Here is a 15,652-nt window from a genome sequence, read left to right as displayed (position 1 = left end):
CTTGCGGTCCTCTAGGTAGACGTTTCTGCTGCTTCGCTGGACGGATATGGATGTGGTGGTGGTGGTGACTCTGCTGCATCTCTACCCGCTGCCGACCGACAGTGTTACCGTACCACACGTCACTACATTCGATATCCATGCAATGTGCCTGGGAGCTCTCCCCAAAGAGTCTTCTTGGTTTCCCCGCCCGCATGCATTGGCGACATTGTGAGCGAACAGCTGGTATTCTGGAACCGAGAGATCTAGATGATCAGGTGCCCGATGGTGGGTGCTCTGGGCTTTTGTGATGGGTGGTTGCCGAGGGTTGGGGGGTTGGAATTTTGGGGGTCGGGTACGGATACGGATCCTGGATGGGCATCTGTGGTATTGTTCAGGAAACACGCGGTGAGCAGAATGGAGCCAACAGGCAGGGCACGAGGGCGGAGGAGTCATCCCAGGTGTGTCGGGTGCCCATGTGTTGTTGATGCTGCTGCTGCTTGCTCCGTCACTCTGTGTTCCGTCGTTCCCCAGTTGTTCTAGGTGTTCTTGTTGGTCCACCTAATTCCAACGCGCGTTAGCGCCTTTGGACCACTGGTGACTGAGAAACATGGGACGGTAAGGCCGCCCGGGGTCTAGCAAGCTGGGCTGGTTCCAAGAAGCAAAGAAAAAAAAAGGGCGGTGGGCATAACAGAGAGAGAGAGAGAGAGAGAGAGAGAGAGAGAGAGAGAGAGAGTCACTGACACGCACTTACTGCAAAAGCAAAGCTAACTTGGTCGACCACCTCACACTGACACGAGGTCGGCGGGGAAGTTTTTTGGGAGGAACTTGGAAGTCAGTCATCTCTCCAAGACATGAGAGGCCAAAAATACAACCCAACCGGGAAGATGAGTGGCAACGGCTGACTCTTTTCCCATTGCCATCTTACTTGCTTGTACCTATATAGCATTCATTGTGCGAGTGCCCGTGTGCGAAAGTGCTGGAAACACGAGAGAGGGAAAAAAGGCGTCCGTAAGCAAGGTTTGCCTACCTACCTACCTTACGAGGAAGATTCTCTGTACTTCGTACCTTGGTGAATTCGTACAGACCAGCAGAGACCAGACAGGCGGATGGAATGAACAACACAGGTATGCAAGCAGTGAAGCACGGTGAGGTAGTACATACCCATGGCCAGCATGTCCCATATTCCTTCTCATCGCACCGCTGGCGTCTAGTGGAAGTTTGGAACTGCGTCCCCGGTGCGGGTCCGCCGGTTACCAACCGGAAGGACAGAGGCAAGGCCCCTGGCCTGCTGATTGGCCGGGACGCATGTGCCATGTTGCCTGCCAAGACCATCCCGCATGTCCGCTCTTTTCTCACCGATACACCGAACCTTCTCTACCTTCTTTTTTACACAACGTACCTGGACCGGGGAGGGGGGGGAGACCTTGACTCTTGAGGAAAATCTGCTGCTTGCCATCCCATTTGCTCGTCTGCCTCCATTGTGCTTTGGGCTCGTCTCCATCATCCACTCATCCTCTCTTCTCCTCCTTCCTCTCTCTCCTCTCCTCTCTTTCGCTCCCTCTGTCAACCCACCACTGCCACCCCCATCTCCCATCATCCATGCTTCGGTTCCCAGTCCCAAGTTCCAGGGTCACACTTTTTGCACACCGTACCTTTTGCATACGCAGCAGCGCAGCGGCTCCATTCCTCTGCTTCCCGCTCTCGTCGCTCTCTACCTAAACCGAAAAAAGTCATTGGGCTAGCAAATCACAGCAAACCACAACCCACACCGCACACCGGTATCCGTACACTACACACCAGCGCAAGGGCAACTTTCTTATTCTCCCCTGTCCAGTTTCTACACCTCCTTACCGCTTCTCGGTCGACGCACGCTGCCGCAAGCCGTACGCCGCACGCCGTCGCATCCTACTCTTGTTATTTTTTTTTTACTTGAAAACCTCATTCCCTTCTTCTCTTCTTTCCTCCCTCCTTCTACTCCCCATGAACACATTCCGCCCCATTATCGGCAGGATTGGGAGTAGCTTGACCGGAGGAACAACACACCTACACACACCAATGTTGCGAAGATACGCCCTCGGCTTCTCGGGCGCTGCCAGACCCCACGGAACCATGGCTTCCACCAACCCCGTTGAGGACGCCATCCGCTCCAAGGTACGATATCTTGCCCTTGAGACAGTCTCAATGTCCACGAGCCAACTTTGCTGACTGAATATCTTTAGGTGACCGCGGCCTTCTCCCCCACCACCCTCGAAATCTACAACGACTCCCACCTCCACAGCCACCACAAAGCTATGGCCGGTAGCACCTCCAAGGAAACGCACTTTAGGTACGAGAAAACCGACTCTGTTACTTCTCAAACCGGAAAACCCTTTGGCTAACACACGTCACACAGACTTGTCATTACCTCCGATTCTTTCAAGTCCAAGATGCAGTCCGCCCGTCACCGTATGGTCTACGCCCTCCTGCGCGAGGAGATGGCCCGCGAGGGTGGCATTCACGCGCTCCAGCTCAAGACCCTCACCCCCGAAGAGGAAGAGAGACAAAAGGCCAAGAAGGCCGCCGAGGCCCAGGCTTCCGAGGATTCGACCTGAGTCCCATTACAGATATCATAAAAACCATATACCCACAACACAACATTACCCCGGGGGCGACCTCGGGGGGTGTAATGACACGAGAGATACGACCTTTGAGACATGACGGAATATTGCAACATCACAGGGCAACTATGGGGGAGCACTGGAGAGAGGAAGGGTGCTTTTTCTTGTGAACACTACCTATATGGAGTCGGCTCATGGATTTTTGCTGCGACACGAGAACCCAAATAACACGACCCCCGCCTTCCACCTACCCACCACCCTCAACTTATTTGCGACTAGGATACGACGGGAAGCATTTTCGGGTTTGGCGAAATGCTTTTTCCAAGGGCACATAGAACACCTTCAAGACTCTCCAGAGAGCCGGGCACGTAAAAAGCACAACTAGATCCAGTCTAGACAGATTGATTGCCAGAGCAATTTAGACCTTGGCCTTGTTATTTTGGAGAGTAATATTAGCTTGTCCACCTGTGGCCTCATCGCACTCGTGGCCTAATACAATAGATACTTTCTACCAAACTCGCTACAAATAGGGGTATTATACTCAAATCAAGTCTTCCGTCCTTCGCCCAGTGTGTGTCGTTATGCTTCATTTCCATTTCCATGTTGCAGACCGAGAGAATGCTGGTTAGCACAAAGTGAACCTCGAATGACAGCTACTATCAAACCACATTGGTCTCCCCGATTTGCCTGACCCCGAATCGACTTGTGATGCCCATGTTCTCGCCTATACCCATAGCATTGCATGAATCAAGGACTGTTAGTGAAGGACATTCCACCCATTGGCTTTCACTATTTCAAGATCTGGGAGGCATCGTGCTGGACGGTGACTTATACCGTCCTTCCCTGGCCATCCTCTCCATCTTGGCCACGGCCAATTTCCTCCTCTCCTGCTCCGTCATCGCCGTCTTCTGTTTGGGTTTCTTCACGCGGCGTTCCTGGAAAAAGGACGTCAACGAGCTCTTTGGTGTGCCACCCGCCGCGGGACTCGCAGCCGGGCTGGTTGTCAGTGGTACTGAGGCCTTGATCGGCATCGAAGCGGGAGGCGGCCGCCGCCCGTCGGAGAACGAGGCCGGCAGGCTCCGGCGTACCGCTGGGTGCTGGGTAGTCCGTTTGGGAGGAGGACCGGCTATGTTGCGCGGCGGGGTCTCTGCGATGATGGCGTCCTTGGTGGGCTTCGAGGATGAAGGGGCTCTCTGCTGCTCAGGCAGTAATGGGTTGGGTGCTGCCTTCTGCGGCAGCAGCGTGGTGGTGCTGTTTGTGTTGGTTTCCTTGATGATTTCCTTCAAAGGGTTTGCGGTACGAGGGCGCGGGGTACTAGATAGGAATGTGATGTCTTCGTCGTCCTGCAGAGCGTTTGCGTGTCGTTGAATGGCCGGGGCAGATGCCGGAGGGTTCCGAGGGCTTGATGCCGCGTTGTTTGTCAATCGCTGTTTGCCCTTGTCCTCATTCGCAAGGGGCAGACTCGGCGCAGGAGGCGCGGCATTGTAAGTATGGACTTCATTAACAGGCTGCTGGCCACCATGGCCGCTGACGTTTATCTTTGACGGAATCGGCTGTTCCGCAGGGGATGAATGTACCGAAGAGAGGGCGGGCTTGCTGGGCGTGCCGCCCGAGGCGCGAGTCTCCAGATGAGGTTTCGGGTTGGGGTTGCTCTTCTGCGCAACTGGCGTATTGGGACCTCCGCTCATGTTCAACGCCGCTGATTGCTCAGAGAGACGCCTCTGTGCAACTTCCGGAAACGGGATTCCGCTCTCCAACACAGACTCCCTTGCTAATTTGTATTCGCTATTGTAGATCTTCAAGACCAGGTACAGGTTTTCGCGAGTCACGACGCCGCCCTGATATGCTGGCCGGTCCACGTACTCGACGTACCACTGATATGCCGAGAGCGACTCCTCGTCGTCGTCCAAGGTTTGGATGTAAGGGACGAAGCCGTCCACGAAGGCGCGGATGAAGTCGTCGTAGAGCCACTTGGGAAGCAGCCGTTTCCGACGCAGGTCTTTGATCGTGGAACAAGCCCTCACAAAGTCACCTACGCTGCCCGAGAAGGAGGGGTATGCGTAGCGGAAAGCTTCCAACGGTCCCTGTGCAAAAGAGGGCCTCGCGACCAAGCCCTGCGGTCGGTGATGGGCATCGAATGTTTGATATCGACTGTCTTGAAGCACTTGCGGGCTAGCAGTCGACTGTACACCTTGCATTGAATTGGGTGATGTTGGAGGCGAGGGATTGACGGGTGCCACTTGGGATATTGTTCCGTGACGGCTTGCGGGCCTCGATGAGCTCTCGGCGGGTGCTGGCCTTCCTTCACCCGGGGCTGTGCCTCGAGCCTTTGCCGCTTTCGACTTCTCTGCCTCGAACAAAGAAAGCGATGCCTCGGCGACTTCTTTGGAGAGGATGAGTTTGCCGTCTGCAAGTTTCGAAGCCGCTTTATAAAGCGGGCCATCAGGCTTCAACCACAGCTCTGAGAGTTGTGTACCGTTCTTTGATGCCTGATGGGTGACGTTCATCAAAACCTGAAGGCTCTGAACCGTCAGAGTTGACCGGAGGTGCTGGAAAGCGGTCGGGATCCAATCGAGACCATGCTGTTTCCAAGCTTCGTTGAGATACGATATTGCCTTCTGCCGCTGGACCTCATCCTTTGAGGATTTCAGGCTACCGCCCTCAGACGATACTTGACGAGTGGCCAGGGAAACATTGTCTTGCACCTTCCTCCCACTCTCGAGAGTTGCTCTGACATGTTCTCCCCAGGGCTTAGGATCTGGGTGGGATGTCTCCTCTGCCCTATAGACAGGACCGGCAGTTCCAGAAAGACTCGGGGTACCCTTGACGACCTTGGCTGTTCCTAGTTTCGGTTGCTCGTCAGTGACAAGAGGTGCTGACGCAAGCGGAAAACCTGAAGATGTCTGTAGAGCCCCTTGATAAGTTTGAGGAAGCGGGGCTATAGATTGTCGGTCGGTTTCTGCAGAAGTGCCATCCTGTTCAACTTCTTGGGAGCTCTGGCTCATGTTGACTGCCTTCATCCGTCTCTTCTTGTAGACTGGTTCTTCCACCTTGTCGGAGCTCTTAATGTCTTTGTAGGTGGACGGAACCATGCTGCCTTGGCCGCAGGGAGGACTGGTCGCGGCCTGGGATGCAGTAGTCAAACGCGCAGCTCTTCTATTGATGGGGGATGTCGCTTCGCAAAGAGCCCCAGGGATGGCGGTTTCCAGCTCGTCTTCCACACCGGCACTGCTGGACGGGAATGCGTCAAGCTGGAGGTGACGTTTAAGGCCTGTAGGAGGCGATATCTGTCGCTTGGTTGCTGGGACAATCGGTGGTGAAGACTGTATCTGAGGGCTGCTTCGTGTCTGAGGTGGTGGAGACTGGGAGATAATTCTTCCTACAACAGACTGGTCTTGGGTCATAATCTGTGACCTGATGGAAGGCGCTGGAGAGGGAGTCTCTTGCAGCTCTCTTCTGGGTGGTCGTGGAGGAGACTCCGCCCATGAGCTGACGGGCACTTCTGGCTCAGAGTCTGATTCATCTTCCTGCTGACCGTTGGGTGTGTTCTCGGAGACTGAGGCAGTTGGCTCACTGGAAAGAGGCCCATTTGGCTTCTGGGCAGGTGGCGGCAGTGTCCGAGAGGTATGAAAATACTTGATTTGTTCAAGGACCTTTGGCGGGACTCTGGCGGTATTCTGCTGTGGGTTGTTCTTGAGAGTTGAGATCCACGGGCCTTCAGGGTCTGAAAAGATTGCTTGTTGATCCTTGGGAATTTTCACAAGCTTCCGAGAAATAGGAGCTCCATTGCGAAGACGAAAGGGAGTAGTAGATGTTGTGGACTGTTCTGAACTACTCGATGGACTAGTCATGGTGGTGGTGAGGATCGTAGCTTTGAGCTATGATCATGAAGGTCCGCATCCGGGGTTGGGTTGCTAGCAGGTGTAACGAGAAGTATTCGGCATAAAGACGAGGCGTTTGATGTAGTGTCGATTGGTAGGATGACAGACAATGCCTTCAAGGGAAGATTGAGAATCTTGGAGTGAATGGGTATGAATCAGTATGAAATTTGTCGACGGTCGTAATCAATGGCAGGAACAAGGCTTCTGTGAGTTGTGACCACCAAAAGAGCTCGCTCGGTGATAGACGCGACAAAGATCCCAAGGTACCTAACCTTCTTTGAGAAAACGCGTTTTTCGGCGTGTCCCTGGTTCCCTGTTGAATTCCCATGCTTGATGTCCAAGGTAAAGTGGCAGCAACTGCGGGGTTCCTGGGTGCTGCTGTATAAAGGCAGGACAATGGTCCGAGCTTCGGAACCTGAAGTCCCCAAATGCCCAGGACCCAGGTGCTAAGGGTGTGGGTGGGTCAGCTACCTAGGTACCTAAGGTGCCATAGTGCTTAGGTCCAGTATTGCTGGTACCGGATACATCCACATGTGTTGTAACGGATGAGGTAAGGTCAAGTACCTTAAGCCCCGATAGGTATTCGTACCGCTATTTGCCTTTGCCCAGCTTGCATTGCAACGGGCTCTCTCATATAGAACTGCCTGAGGGCGTCTCAAAGTCAGCCATTCCCGAGGTATCGTAGACAACACTAACGCCTTCTTTTCGGCGACACGTTGTAGCACCTGCTGCGTTGTGCAGCAACCCTCCCCCGGGACTTGTCAACTGCCAGCTCAACCCAACCCCAACTTCGTTGCGTCGCTGCGTCATCCCACCTAGGTACGTTTGACGATTGTGCCGACTTGGTCATCGCAGGGCCACGCGGGCCTAGACCTTGAAGGGATAGCGCTGTCTGGCTCGCAGTAGTCTACGAATAGTACGCCCTCTAAAATCCATCAGCACCGTCTCCAAGACTGCTTGTTCTGCAGCACTACAGACAACATTACGCGGGGGGGCCTAACACGACATCCTGCGCTCCATCTTCTTCGCCCGAGAACACACTCACACATCCACCTAGAGCCTGATCTTCGCCACGTCAATTCTCCTCCTCGTCTTGTGTGCCCTTCTTAGATCCTTGATCTTGCCCGCGTTCTTTCCGAGACTACGCCGATATATACACCACCTTCGAGTCCTGAACTAGACATCGACAAAGAAACCCCTACCGACGACAGCGAACCCCTCGCTTCTACGACCCACGAGTACATAAGCTAGACTTGGTCCGATTGGGCGGAGGTTGACGACGAGGAGAAGCTTTCGATCTTTCAAGATACCTCACGAATCACTGCATCCACCAACCGTCCATCATGTCAACCTGAGATGAAAAGATGCTAGCGCTACACACGCTCTAGACACCATCGAGCTCAGTCATCCACTCGTCGCATTCGTGCCCGCGCAAGATGGCGAGCAACAACCCATCGAAACCAAACTCTCCGGCAGTTCTGTCCACGCCCCCAGGCTTTAGGAGCCGCCATGATTCTATCAACTCCATATCCACCGCTTCGCAGGCCGATAAGGACCAGCTAGCCCATACTCTGAACAGGATCCACACCTCGGCGAGCCAGTCCGACTCTTTGACGACATTCAACGACTTCGCTCCTCCTCCCTCGTCTCTTCCGGCGACAGAAACAAAGGTTTTGGCAGGAGAGCTAGTTCAAAATGGCCTCAGCGGGCTCTACAGTCGGCTGAAAGAGGCGGTGGGCGCTGGCGCAGCGAGGCAACAAGACCTCGATGATGGCGATAGCTTCGATGCTGCGTCGAAACGCAGCACTAGCACCACGGCTACAACCCCGAAAATACCCATCGCTTCTCTCACCCGCGTAGAAACCGCCGCCACGAGCTCTTCGTTCAACTCGGGGACCACGCACGACGGTCCCATGACAGGCACTTCCTCGTCAGGAATGAACACCGTCATGTCTGATAGCCAGTCACATCCCCCTCAGTCATCGAAAGCGACATCCATTTCCGCCATGACGGCGTCTAAATCGAGCGCCGCCAGTAGGCAAAGTTTGCCAAGCGTGGCCAAAGCCTCGGCGGTCACGGCGATTAATCCAGAGGTCGCTCCGGCCACAGCACCAAGAAGTGTAGTCCGCATGGAGGATGGCCCAGTTCGATCCTCTGGGAGGAGGAGCATCAGCAAACACCCTGATCCTCGGCTATTTGGGATCGGACATGAGCACAAGTTTGATGTTCTAGAGCCAAAGCCCAGCGCAATCCTCCCCGAGCGAGCCCATGGAATTATTCCCCGGCCCAGACGTGAAGACGCGGCTGTCGACGGTCCTTCGGATAAGCCTCTGAGCCCGATCAAGACCAGCGCACCGCAGCTGCCTAAGCTACAAACTGCGGATCCCCGGTCGCCTACATTATCGACGTCGTCTATGATGCTAGTTCCCAAGCGACCAGCAGTTATCGATCGCATTAGTCGTTCCCGGTCACCCGGCTATGCCCCATCAAGATCTTCTTCTATGGAGCATGTCACCGCAGAACCCAGCCCCATCAGTACGACTGCCCACGACTCTGTGTATCATGACTCTTTTGCCCACGCCGCTCAGCCCATACATGGGAGGACGGGGGCTTTGCGCATTCCTGGTACAACAACCAACGAAGGTGCCCCTGAACAAGTCAACGCTAGGCTTGACAGGATGCGGCGTCAGGTTCTGAGTAAAGAATTCTGGATGGCCGACGAAACGTGTAAAGAATGTTTCATATGCGGCCAGCCGTTCTCGGCCTTCAGGAGAAAGCACCATTGTCGAACCTGCGGGTGTATCTTTGATTCCAAATGCACTTCCATCATCCCAGCCTCTAAATTCGGAATGACCGGGACTCTTCGAGTTTGCAAAACTTGCCTGAAAGTCATTAATCAGCGACTATATGAAGGGAGCGGCTCTGACGACTCCGGAGACGACTCGTTTTTGCCAGCTCTTTTCCGTCAAACCAAGGCGACCCCCAAGGTCACGCAGGCAGAGGCTGAGGTTGAAGAGCCGAGCTTTGCTGATCGCATGGACGACTTGGGCGACGCAAGATCTGTCCAGACACCCATGATGGCAATACCCGCGACCAGAAGGATCAACGACTCGAACCGAAACTCGGCCATTCTCGAAATAGATGCACCGCAGCTCAGCCGCCCGAGTTCCTCACGTTCTCTGAGGTCACTAACATCCGCAAATCGGCCACAATCGTCAGGTCACAGACGACACCATTCGAAGCATCACAACAATTTCATGTCGAGGTTCAAACCAATGCCAGACGATAGAGCCCCGTTCCGCAAGGGAATCACCGAGGAGATGGCGAAGAAACCGAAATATCCAGCTTTCCATGACGACAATATCATCGACCCTGAACTGGCTGCCTACATGTCAGACGAGTCCAGCGGCGATGAACAGATGAGCATATTTGCCACCATGTCAAATGCCGATCTGCAACCGTCAAGCTACGACCATGAGAAGTCAAGTTTCGGACCGTTCCTGAGCACGGGAAGGAGACACCGACTTGGGCGAGGAGAGAAGAGTGTTAGCGGGTTGAGCTTCACAAGCCGCGGAATGGATGACAATGGTGGCTCTGGAAGTCTTATCGGCCATGGCCGCCCCGCGAGAAGACGCAATCTCAGCAATGTGAGCCATCAGATGAGGTCCCCACGCCCCAAATCTGGCATCTTCAAGGGTCCCTCCGCATCCAACGAGAATGTTTTCACCATTGAGAATCCTGCTATCGAAGCTACGAAATTGACTAGAAGTGATTCGATGCAAGCGGACAAGCAGCCACAGGTGGAGCTCAACCCATCCAGCATGTTGCACGTCAAGAGACTCCTACATCAGTTGCTCGAAGATTCCGGCATACCTAATGTGCCAGCATGGGAAAAGGCTCTAGTCCCCATCTTACTCCAGTGCACCGACGACGTAACCCCCGATATTAGAGTGGGAGATGACATGGACATTCGCCATTACGTCAAGCTGAAGAAAATACCAGGCGGAAAACCGGGAGACACGAGTTACGTCTCGGGCGTCATTTTCACAAAGAACCTTGCTCTCAAGAGCATGCCACGCCGCATTCTGAATCCTCGTATTGTCATCGTCTCTTTCCCAATAGAGTACCAGCGGCACCAGCAACACTTCATGAGCCTGCAACCGGTCATCGAGCAGGAGAAAGAGTTCTTACGAATTGTCGTTAATCGCATTATCAACCTGCGCCCGCAATTACTTCTTTGTGAAAAATCCGTGTCTGGCGTTGCGTTGCAATATCTCTCTGAAGCGGGCATAGCTGTCGCGTACAACGTCAAGCCATCGGTCATTGAAGCCGTATCAAGATGCGCGGAAACGGATATCATCTCCTCTCTCGATATGCTGGCCTTACAAGTCCAGGTAGGGAGATCTGGCGGCTTCGAAGTCAAGACCTATGTCAACAAAAACTATCCCGGAAAGAAGAAGACGTACATCTTCCTTTCAGGGTGTTCTGAGAAGCTTGGTTGTACGATCGCTCTTCGCGGTGACTCAACTGAAGTCCTGTCGAAAATGAAGAAGATAACGGAGTTCATGGTCTATGTTGTCTACAACTTGAAACTGGAGACGTGCCTGATGAGAGATGAGTACATCCAACTACCAGCAGAGCCCGAAGAATCGTCCTCCTTGTCATCATCTCTCCGCCACAATCCCGAGGATGGTCCTAAATCACTCAGCGCATCAACTGAACTCGCAGAGACGGGACCACAGATATTGAAGACCTCGCCCCCTGAGTCTGAACTCCCCACACAAACGAGTGACGGCACGTCGCTAGTCACTGCTGAGGGGACCGTTTCATCGGATCAGACTGAAGAGCCTGTCGCAGAAGAACGACCTCCACTTGTGTCTCTTCATGCCTCTCACGTTCCGCCCACGTCTCCTGAATCTCAAGTGCCAGAAGACGTGCCGATGCCAACATACTATAGCGATATGGTTGCGAGATACGAGACCAAGATTCTGTCGGCCTCTCCATTCGTCAAGTTTGCGCAGCCTTACTTGCTCATGAAGGCGCGAGAGCAGGAACGGAGATTGGTCTACTTGAAGCGCCTGAGAGATCAAGATGTTGTTGAGGAACAGATTGATGCCGAAAAATCAAAGTCACAAAAGTTCCAGCTCATCAAGCCTGAAATGGTACATGCTATTGGACAGAAGGCGCCACGCCAGGTTATGGAAATTCTGCATGCCGTCCACGATGCCGAATATGACAAGGCGCTTTACAACTACCAGGTTCAGACCCGGCAATGGGAAAACTACATCCAGGGCAATCTCGACCTTTTCGACCCCTATTCTCACCAGAACATTGTCGTTCTGTACTCAGTCATTTGCACAGAGACGAAAATTCCGTGCTCGGAGCCTGGATTGATTGCAATTGCGTTCTACGATGAGCATGTCGACGAGAGCGGAAGCATGGATCCGGACTGCACTCTCGGCCAGTACATTGAAGACCTGTGCATCAGTAAGGACTCGATATGCACAGCCAATGGCTGTGACCGGAAGATGACGGCGCACCATCGCACTTACGTCCACGATGAGTCGCGAGTCACCATCTTTGTTGAGCCGGCGGCGAAAAGACGCAACTTGGACGGCATAACCATGTGGAGCTACTGCAAAACATGCAAGAAGGACTCTCCTGAGATGGGAATGTCTGACAGCACATGGAAATACTCTTTTGGCAAGTACCTTGAGCTTCTCTTTTGGAGCAGGGGCCTGCGGCTCCACGAGTTCTCTGGCTGCCCGCACGACCATCACCGCGACCACATCCGCTATTTCCATTACCGCGATACCTGGGTGAGGATTCATTACGATCCCATCGATCTTCTCGAAATTGTCGTTCCCAGAGCTCGGATTACGTGGAAGGTCGAAAACGACCTTAAGCTCAAGAACGAGATTTTTAACAAAATCGAAGAACGATGGGCGCGCTTCATCAACTCTGTCAAGTTCAGGCTCAAGAGTATCCGCATCGACAGCGTCCTACCTGAAAAGGCCGATGCGTGTAAGACTGAAGTTGACCGACTTGCCAAAAAAGCGCAGGATGATCAAGTCGCGTTGACCCGCAGACTCCAGGAGACTTACGTCAATTCCAAGTACTACGAAGTCATTCCGTTTAATGCCATTGTCAGAGAGATGCTGGAGAAGGCTGGTGATTGGGATGCTTCCTTCACCAAATTCGAGACCGACTTCTTGCCGGACAAAGATTTGCGACAATTGACGATGCTCCAGCTCAAGAAGATATTCTCAGACAACGAATCAAGAGAGTCTCTTCCCTCCACAGATGGAAACTCCACTGTGGACTCTGGGGAACCGCCGTCTCAAACTTTCTCGGATGATGCTGATGAGAAGTCTTCGACTCAACCAACGGACCCAACTGAACCTAGTGAGGAAGGTGTCTCGGAGACGAACAAGAATGAAGGCGAGCCAGAGAACGAGCCTGAGGAGCTTAAGGAAAAGGAGCCCATTCCAGAGTCAGAGCCATCTCAAGACCAAGAATCTGGACCTGATGCTAAGGACAAGCCTGCCGCTGGAGACGAAAATCCTGAGTCGTCGGAAACTAGCAAAATCAGTACGCCGGCCGAGTCCGTTCTGGAGAGAGTGGAGCCACTGGACTTGGCTACTCCTAGCTCACCGAAGGGGAAGAGTCCCTTCTCCTTTGCTGTCATCGACGAAGCTGGAGAAACTTTGAGCGTTTCGGGCGCTATTGAGGCGACTTCACCGACAGCCAGACCGCCACTGACTACGACCTCCACTGGAATTTCGCTTTCTGAAAAAGTTGAGCAACTTCGACGTGAGCAACAGGTCATGAGTAACGAGTTGCCCTCAACCAACGAACCCGCTGAGGCACCGAAAGCAAACCCGGAGCGAACTTTGGCTCGCAGGGCTCCGATGATTAGAACTCTATCTCAGCCTGCACAAACGCTACCGAGATCACAACCAAGCTTTGCCAAGTCAATCTTGCCAAAGGATAGCGCCGGGCCTAGCGAAAACTCCAGCGAGACATCCTTCAAAGTGGAAAAGAAACCGTTCATGGCGTTGGGAATGAAGAGCCATAGAAAGGCCGGTCCCTCCTCAATCCCTCGGCTGATCACCAAGAAGAAGGATACGCATGTGTCATCTCAGGTATCTAGGATTGCTAAGCACTTTGAACAACTGAGCCGTGAATTCGAGAAGGAAAGGCAAAGGGAAGATCGGAGAAAGCGCCTTATGAAACACCAGCCTCGTGCCGGACTGCCACGCTCGGCTACCAAGGCCATTGTGGAGGTCTATCACAACATTGACAATGCCGTCCAGGAGGCCGGGCCATCAAACACGGAACAAAACAACGAGATCAAGATTCTCGAGCCGAAGACTGCGCCCGTTACCCCGGCACCTCCAGGTGTTGTGCATACGGAACCTGACACAATGCCGCCCGTGGGGGAGCCACATCCCGCAACAGAAGCTCCGGCCGCATCCGAAGAGCACCATGTCGGCGGAGAGACTGATGACACTGCGACAGTAACTGCCAGTCACGGTGGATCTGATGACGAGGGGCAAAGCGACAACGAAGAATCCATATTAGGCGACCTACTGCCCGATGTGAAGGAGCTTGCAGACTCTCTCGAGCCCAGCACGGAGATTCCGTTGGAACTTCCAAAGCATCAAAAAACTAGCTTGATGAAGATGCTCACAAACTTCTGGGCCGAGCGATCTGCGAGCGGCTGGCCTCAGTTGGATTACCCGGTCAATGCCAGTGATCACATTTTCCTCGACTCGGACGTGATTGTACGAGAGGACGAGCCTTCCTCCGTTATTGCCTTTGCCCTAAGCTCTGATGACTACCGCACGAAGCTGGCTGATATTCGCCGTCAAGAGCGCATGGCCATACAAAAGGATTATGAGGCATCGAATCTTGAGGGCAAGTCCTCTGGTATGTCCGACACTGGCGGTGAATTCATGATGGAAGAAGGCGACCTAGAGAAGAGTCTGCTCAGGGCCACGGGTACCCATCTCAAGTACCAATTCAAGGAAGGTTCTGCAACAATGCTCTGCAAGATCTTCTATGCCGAGCAATTCGATGCGCTTCGCCGGAAGTGCGGTGTGGCAGATCGCATTGTCGAGTCTCTTTCTCGCTGCTTGAAGTGGGACTCGAAGGGCGGGAAAACAAAGTCGGTGTTTCTTAAGACCCTTGATGATAGATTGGTTCTAAAGGTAAGATGACGCCCCATTCTCTAGATTTCCATGCTGCAGCTCATGATCTAACGTACATGTAGGGCCTGTCGCCGATCGAGACGTCGGCTTTCCTGCGATTCGCTCCAGCCTACTTCGGCATCATGGCAGAAGCTCTATTCCATGATTTGCCCTCTGTCATTGCCAAGATGCTGGGCTTCTTCCAACTCATTATTAAGAACCCAGTCACTGGCGTCGAGATTAAGCTTGATCTACTCCTGATGGAGAACCTCTTTTACGACCGTGGCCCGACCCGTCTTTTCGACTTGAAGGGATCAATGCGCAATCGCAAGATCCAGTCCACAGGCGAGCAGAACGAGGTGCTCCTTGATGAGAACATGGTTGAATTCATCTATGAATCCCCTTTATTCGCACGCGAGCATTCCAAAAAGCTTCTAAGAGCATCTGTAAGTTGCCTAGACAAGGCATCAGAGGCTTGATACTGACAAAAGCTTAGGTCTGGAACGACACCCTGTTCCTCGCAAGACAAAACGTGATGGACTACTCATTAATGATCGCAGTGGACGAAGCTAAGAAGGAGCTGGTTGTTGGTATCATTGACTGCATTCGGACGTACACGTGGGACAAGAAACTCGAGAGTTGGATCAAAGATCGAGGATTTGCTGGCGGTGGCAGAAATCGCCCGACGGTGACTAGTCCGAAGGAATACAAGTCTCGTTTCCGGGAGGCGATGGCAAGGTATGTGTTCACTCGATATCCTTCGACATGTTCTTTGCGGTCATTGGCTAACAGGCTGTCTAGATACATCCTCCAAGCGCCAAATTGCTGGCATCAATTCGGCGTGCCTCAAATCAACAACACCATGAGGCCACGATTCGAATCAGATGCCAAGGCCGATTAATGCCCTGGCCACCTATGAACATTGTCTATTACGGGTTCGTGGACTGTAATTACATGAACTGCTATAGCACTGAGAGCGAGAAGAGCATTGCATTGCTGGCGT

General features: G+C 53.2%; 3 protein-coding genes across 3 annotated transcripts; 2 read left to right on the top strand and 1 right to left on the bottom strand.

Moving 5' to 3' along the window:
• Window positions 1-2,034: 2,034 nt before the first annotated feature.
• BDP55DRAFT_724819 (bola-like protein) lies at window positions 2,035-2,570 on the top strand (the record flags this gene model as incomplete). The annotated part of the gene is made up of 3 exons (XM_060578938.1): window positions 2,035-2,130; window positions 2,199-2,305; window positions 2,372-2,570. The coding sequence occupies 3 exons, from the start codon at window positions 2,035-2,037 to the stop codon at window positions 2,568-2,570; spliced, it is 402 nt and encodes a 133-aa protein (XP_060433941.1).
• A 596-nt stretch (window positions 2,571-3,166) lies between these two features.
• On the bottom strand, window positions 3,167-6,808 carry BDP55DRAFT_342761 (uncharacterized protein). The gene has a single exon (XM_060566935.1). It carries the CDS (start codon window positions 6,425-6,427, stop codon window positions 3,371-3,373), a length of 3,057 nt encoding a protein of 1,018 aa, XP_060433940.1. The 5' UTR covers window positions 6,428-6,808; the 3' UTR covers window positions 3,167-3,370.
• Window positions 6,809-7,893: 1,085 nt separating this feature from the next.
• Window positions 7,894-15,550, top strand: BDP55DRAFT_724817 (phosphatidylinositol-4-phosphate 5-kinase; the record flags this gene model as incomplete). The annotated part of the gene is made up of 4 exons (XM_060578937.1): window positions 7,894-14,670; window positions 14,733-15,095; window positions 15,146-15,387; window positions 15,451-15,550. 4 exons carry the CDS (start codon window positions 7,894-7,896, stop codon window positions 15,548-15,550), a joined length of 7,482 nt encoding a protein of 2,493 aa, XP_060433939.1.
• Window positions 15,551-15,652: the final 102 nt, after the last annotated feature.

This window comes from Colletotrichum godetiae (assembly GCF_030913485.1).
Source record: "Colletotrichum godetiae strain CBS 193.32 chromosome Unknown BDP55scaffold_6, whole genome shotgun sequence".
NCBI classification, from domain to species: domain Eukaryota; kingdom Fungi; phylum Ascomycota; class Sordariomycetes; order Glomerellales; family Glomerellaceae; genus Colletotrichum; species Colletotrichum godetiae.
The sequence above is the reverse complement of the archived record's forward strand: the minus strand, read 5'-3'. Positions and strand labels throughout refer to the sequence as shown.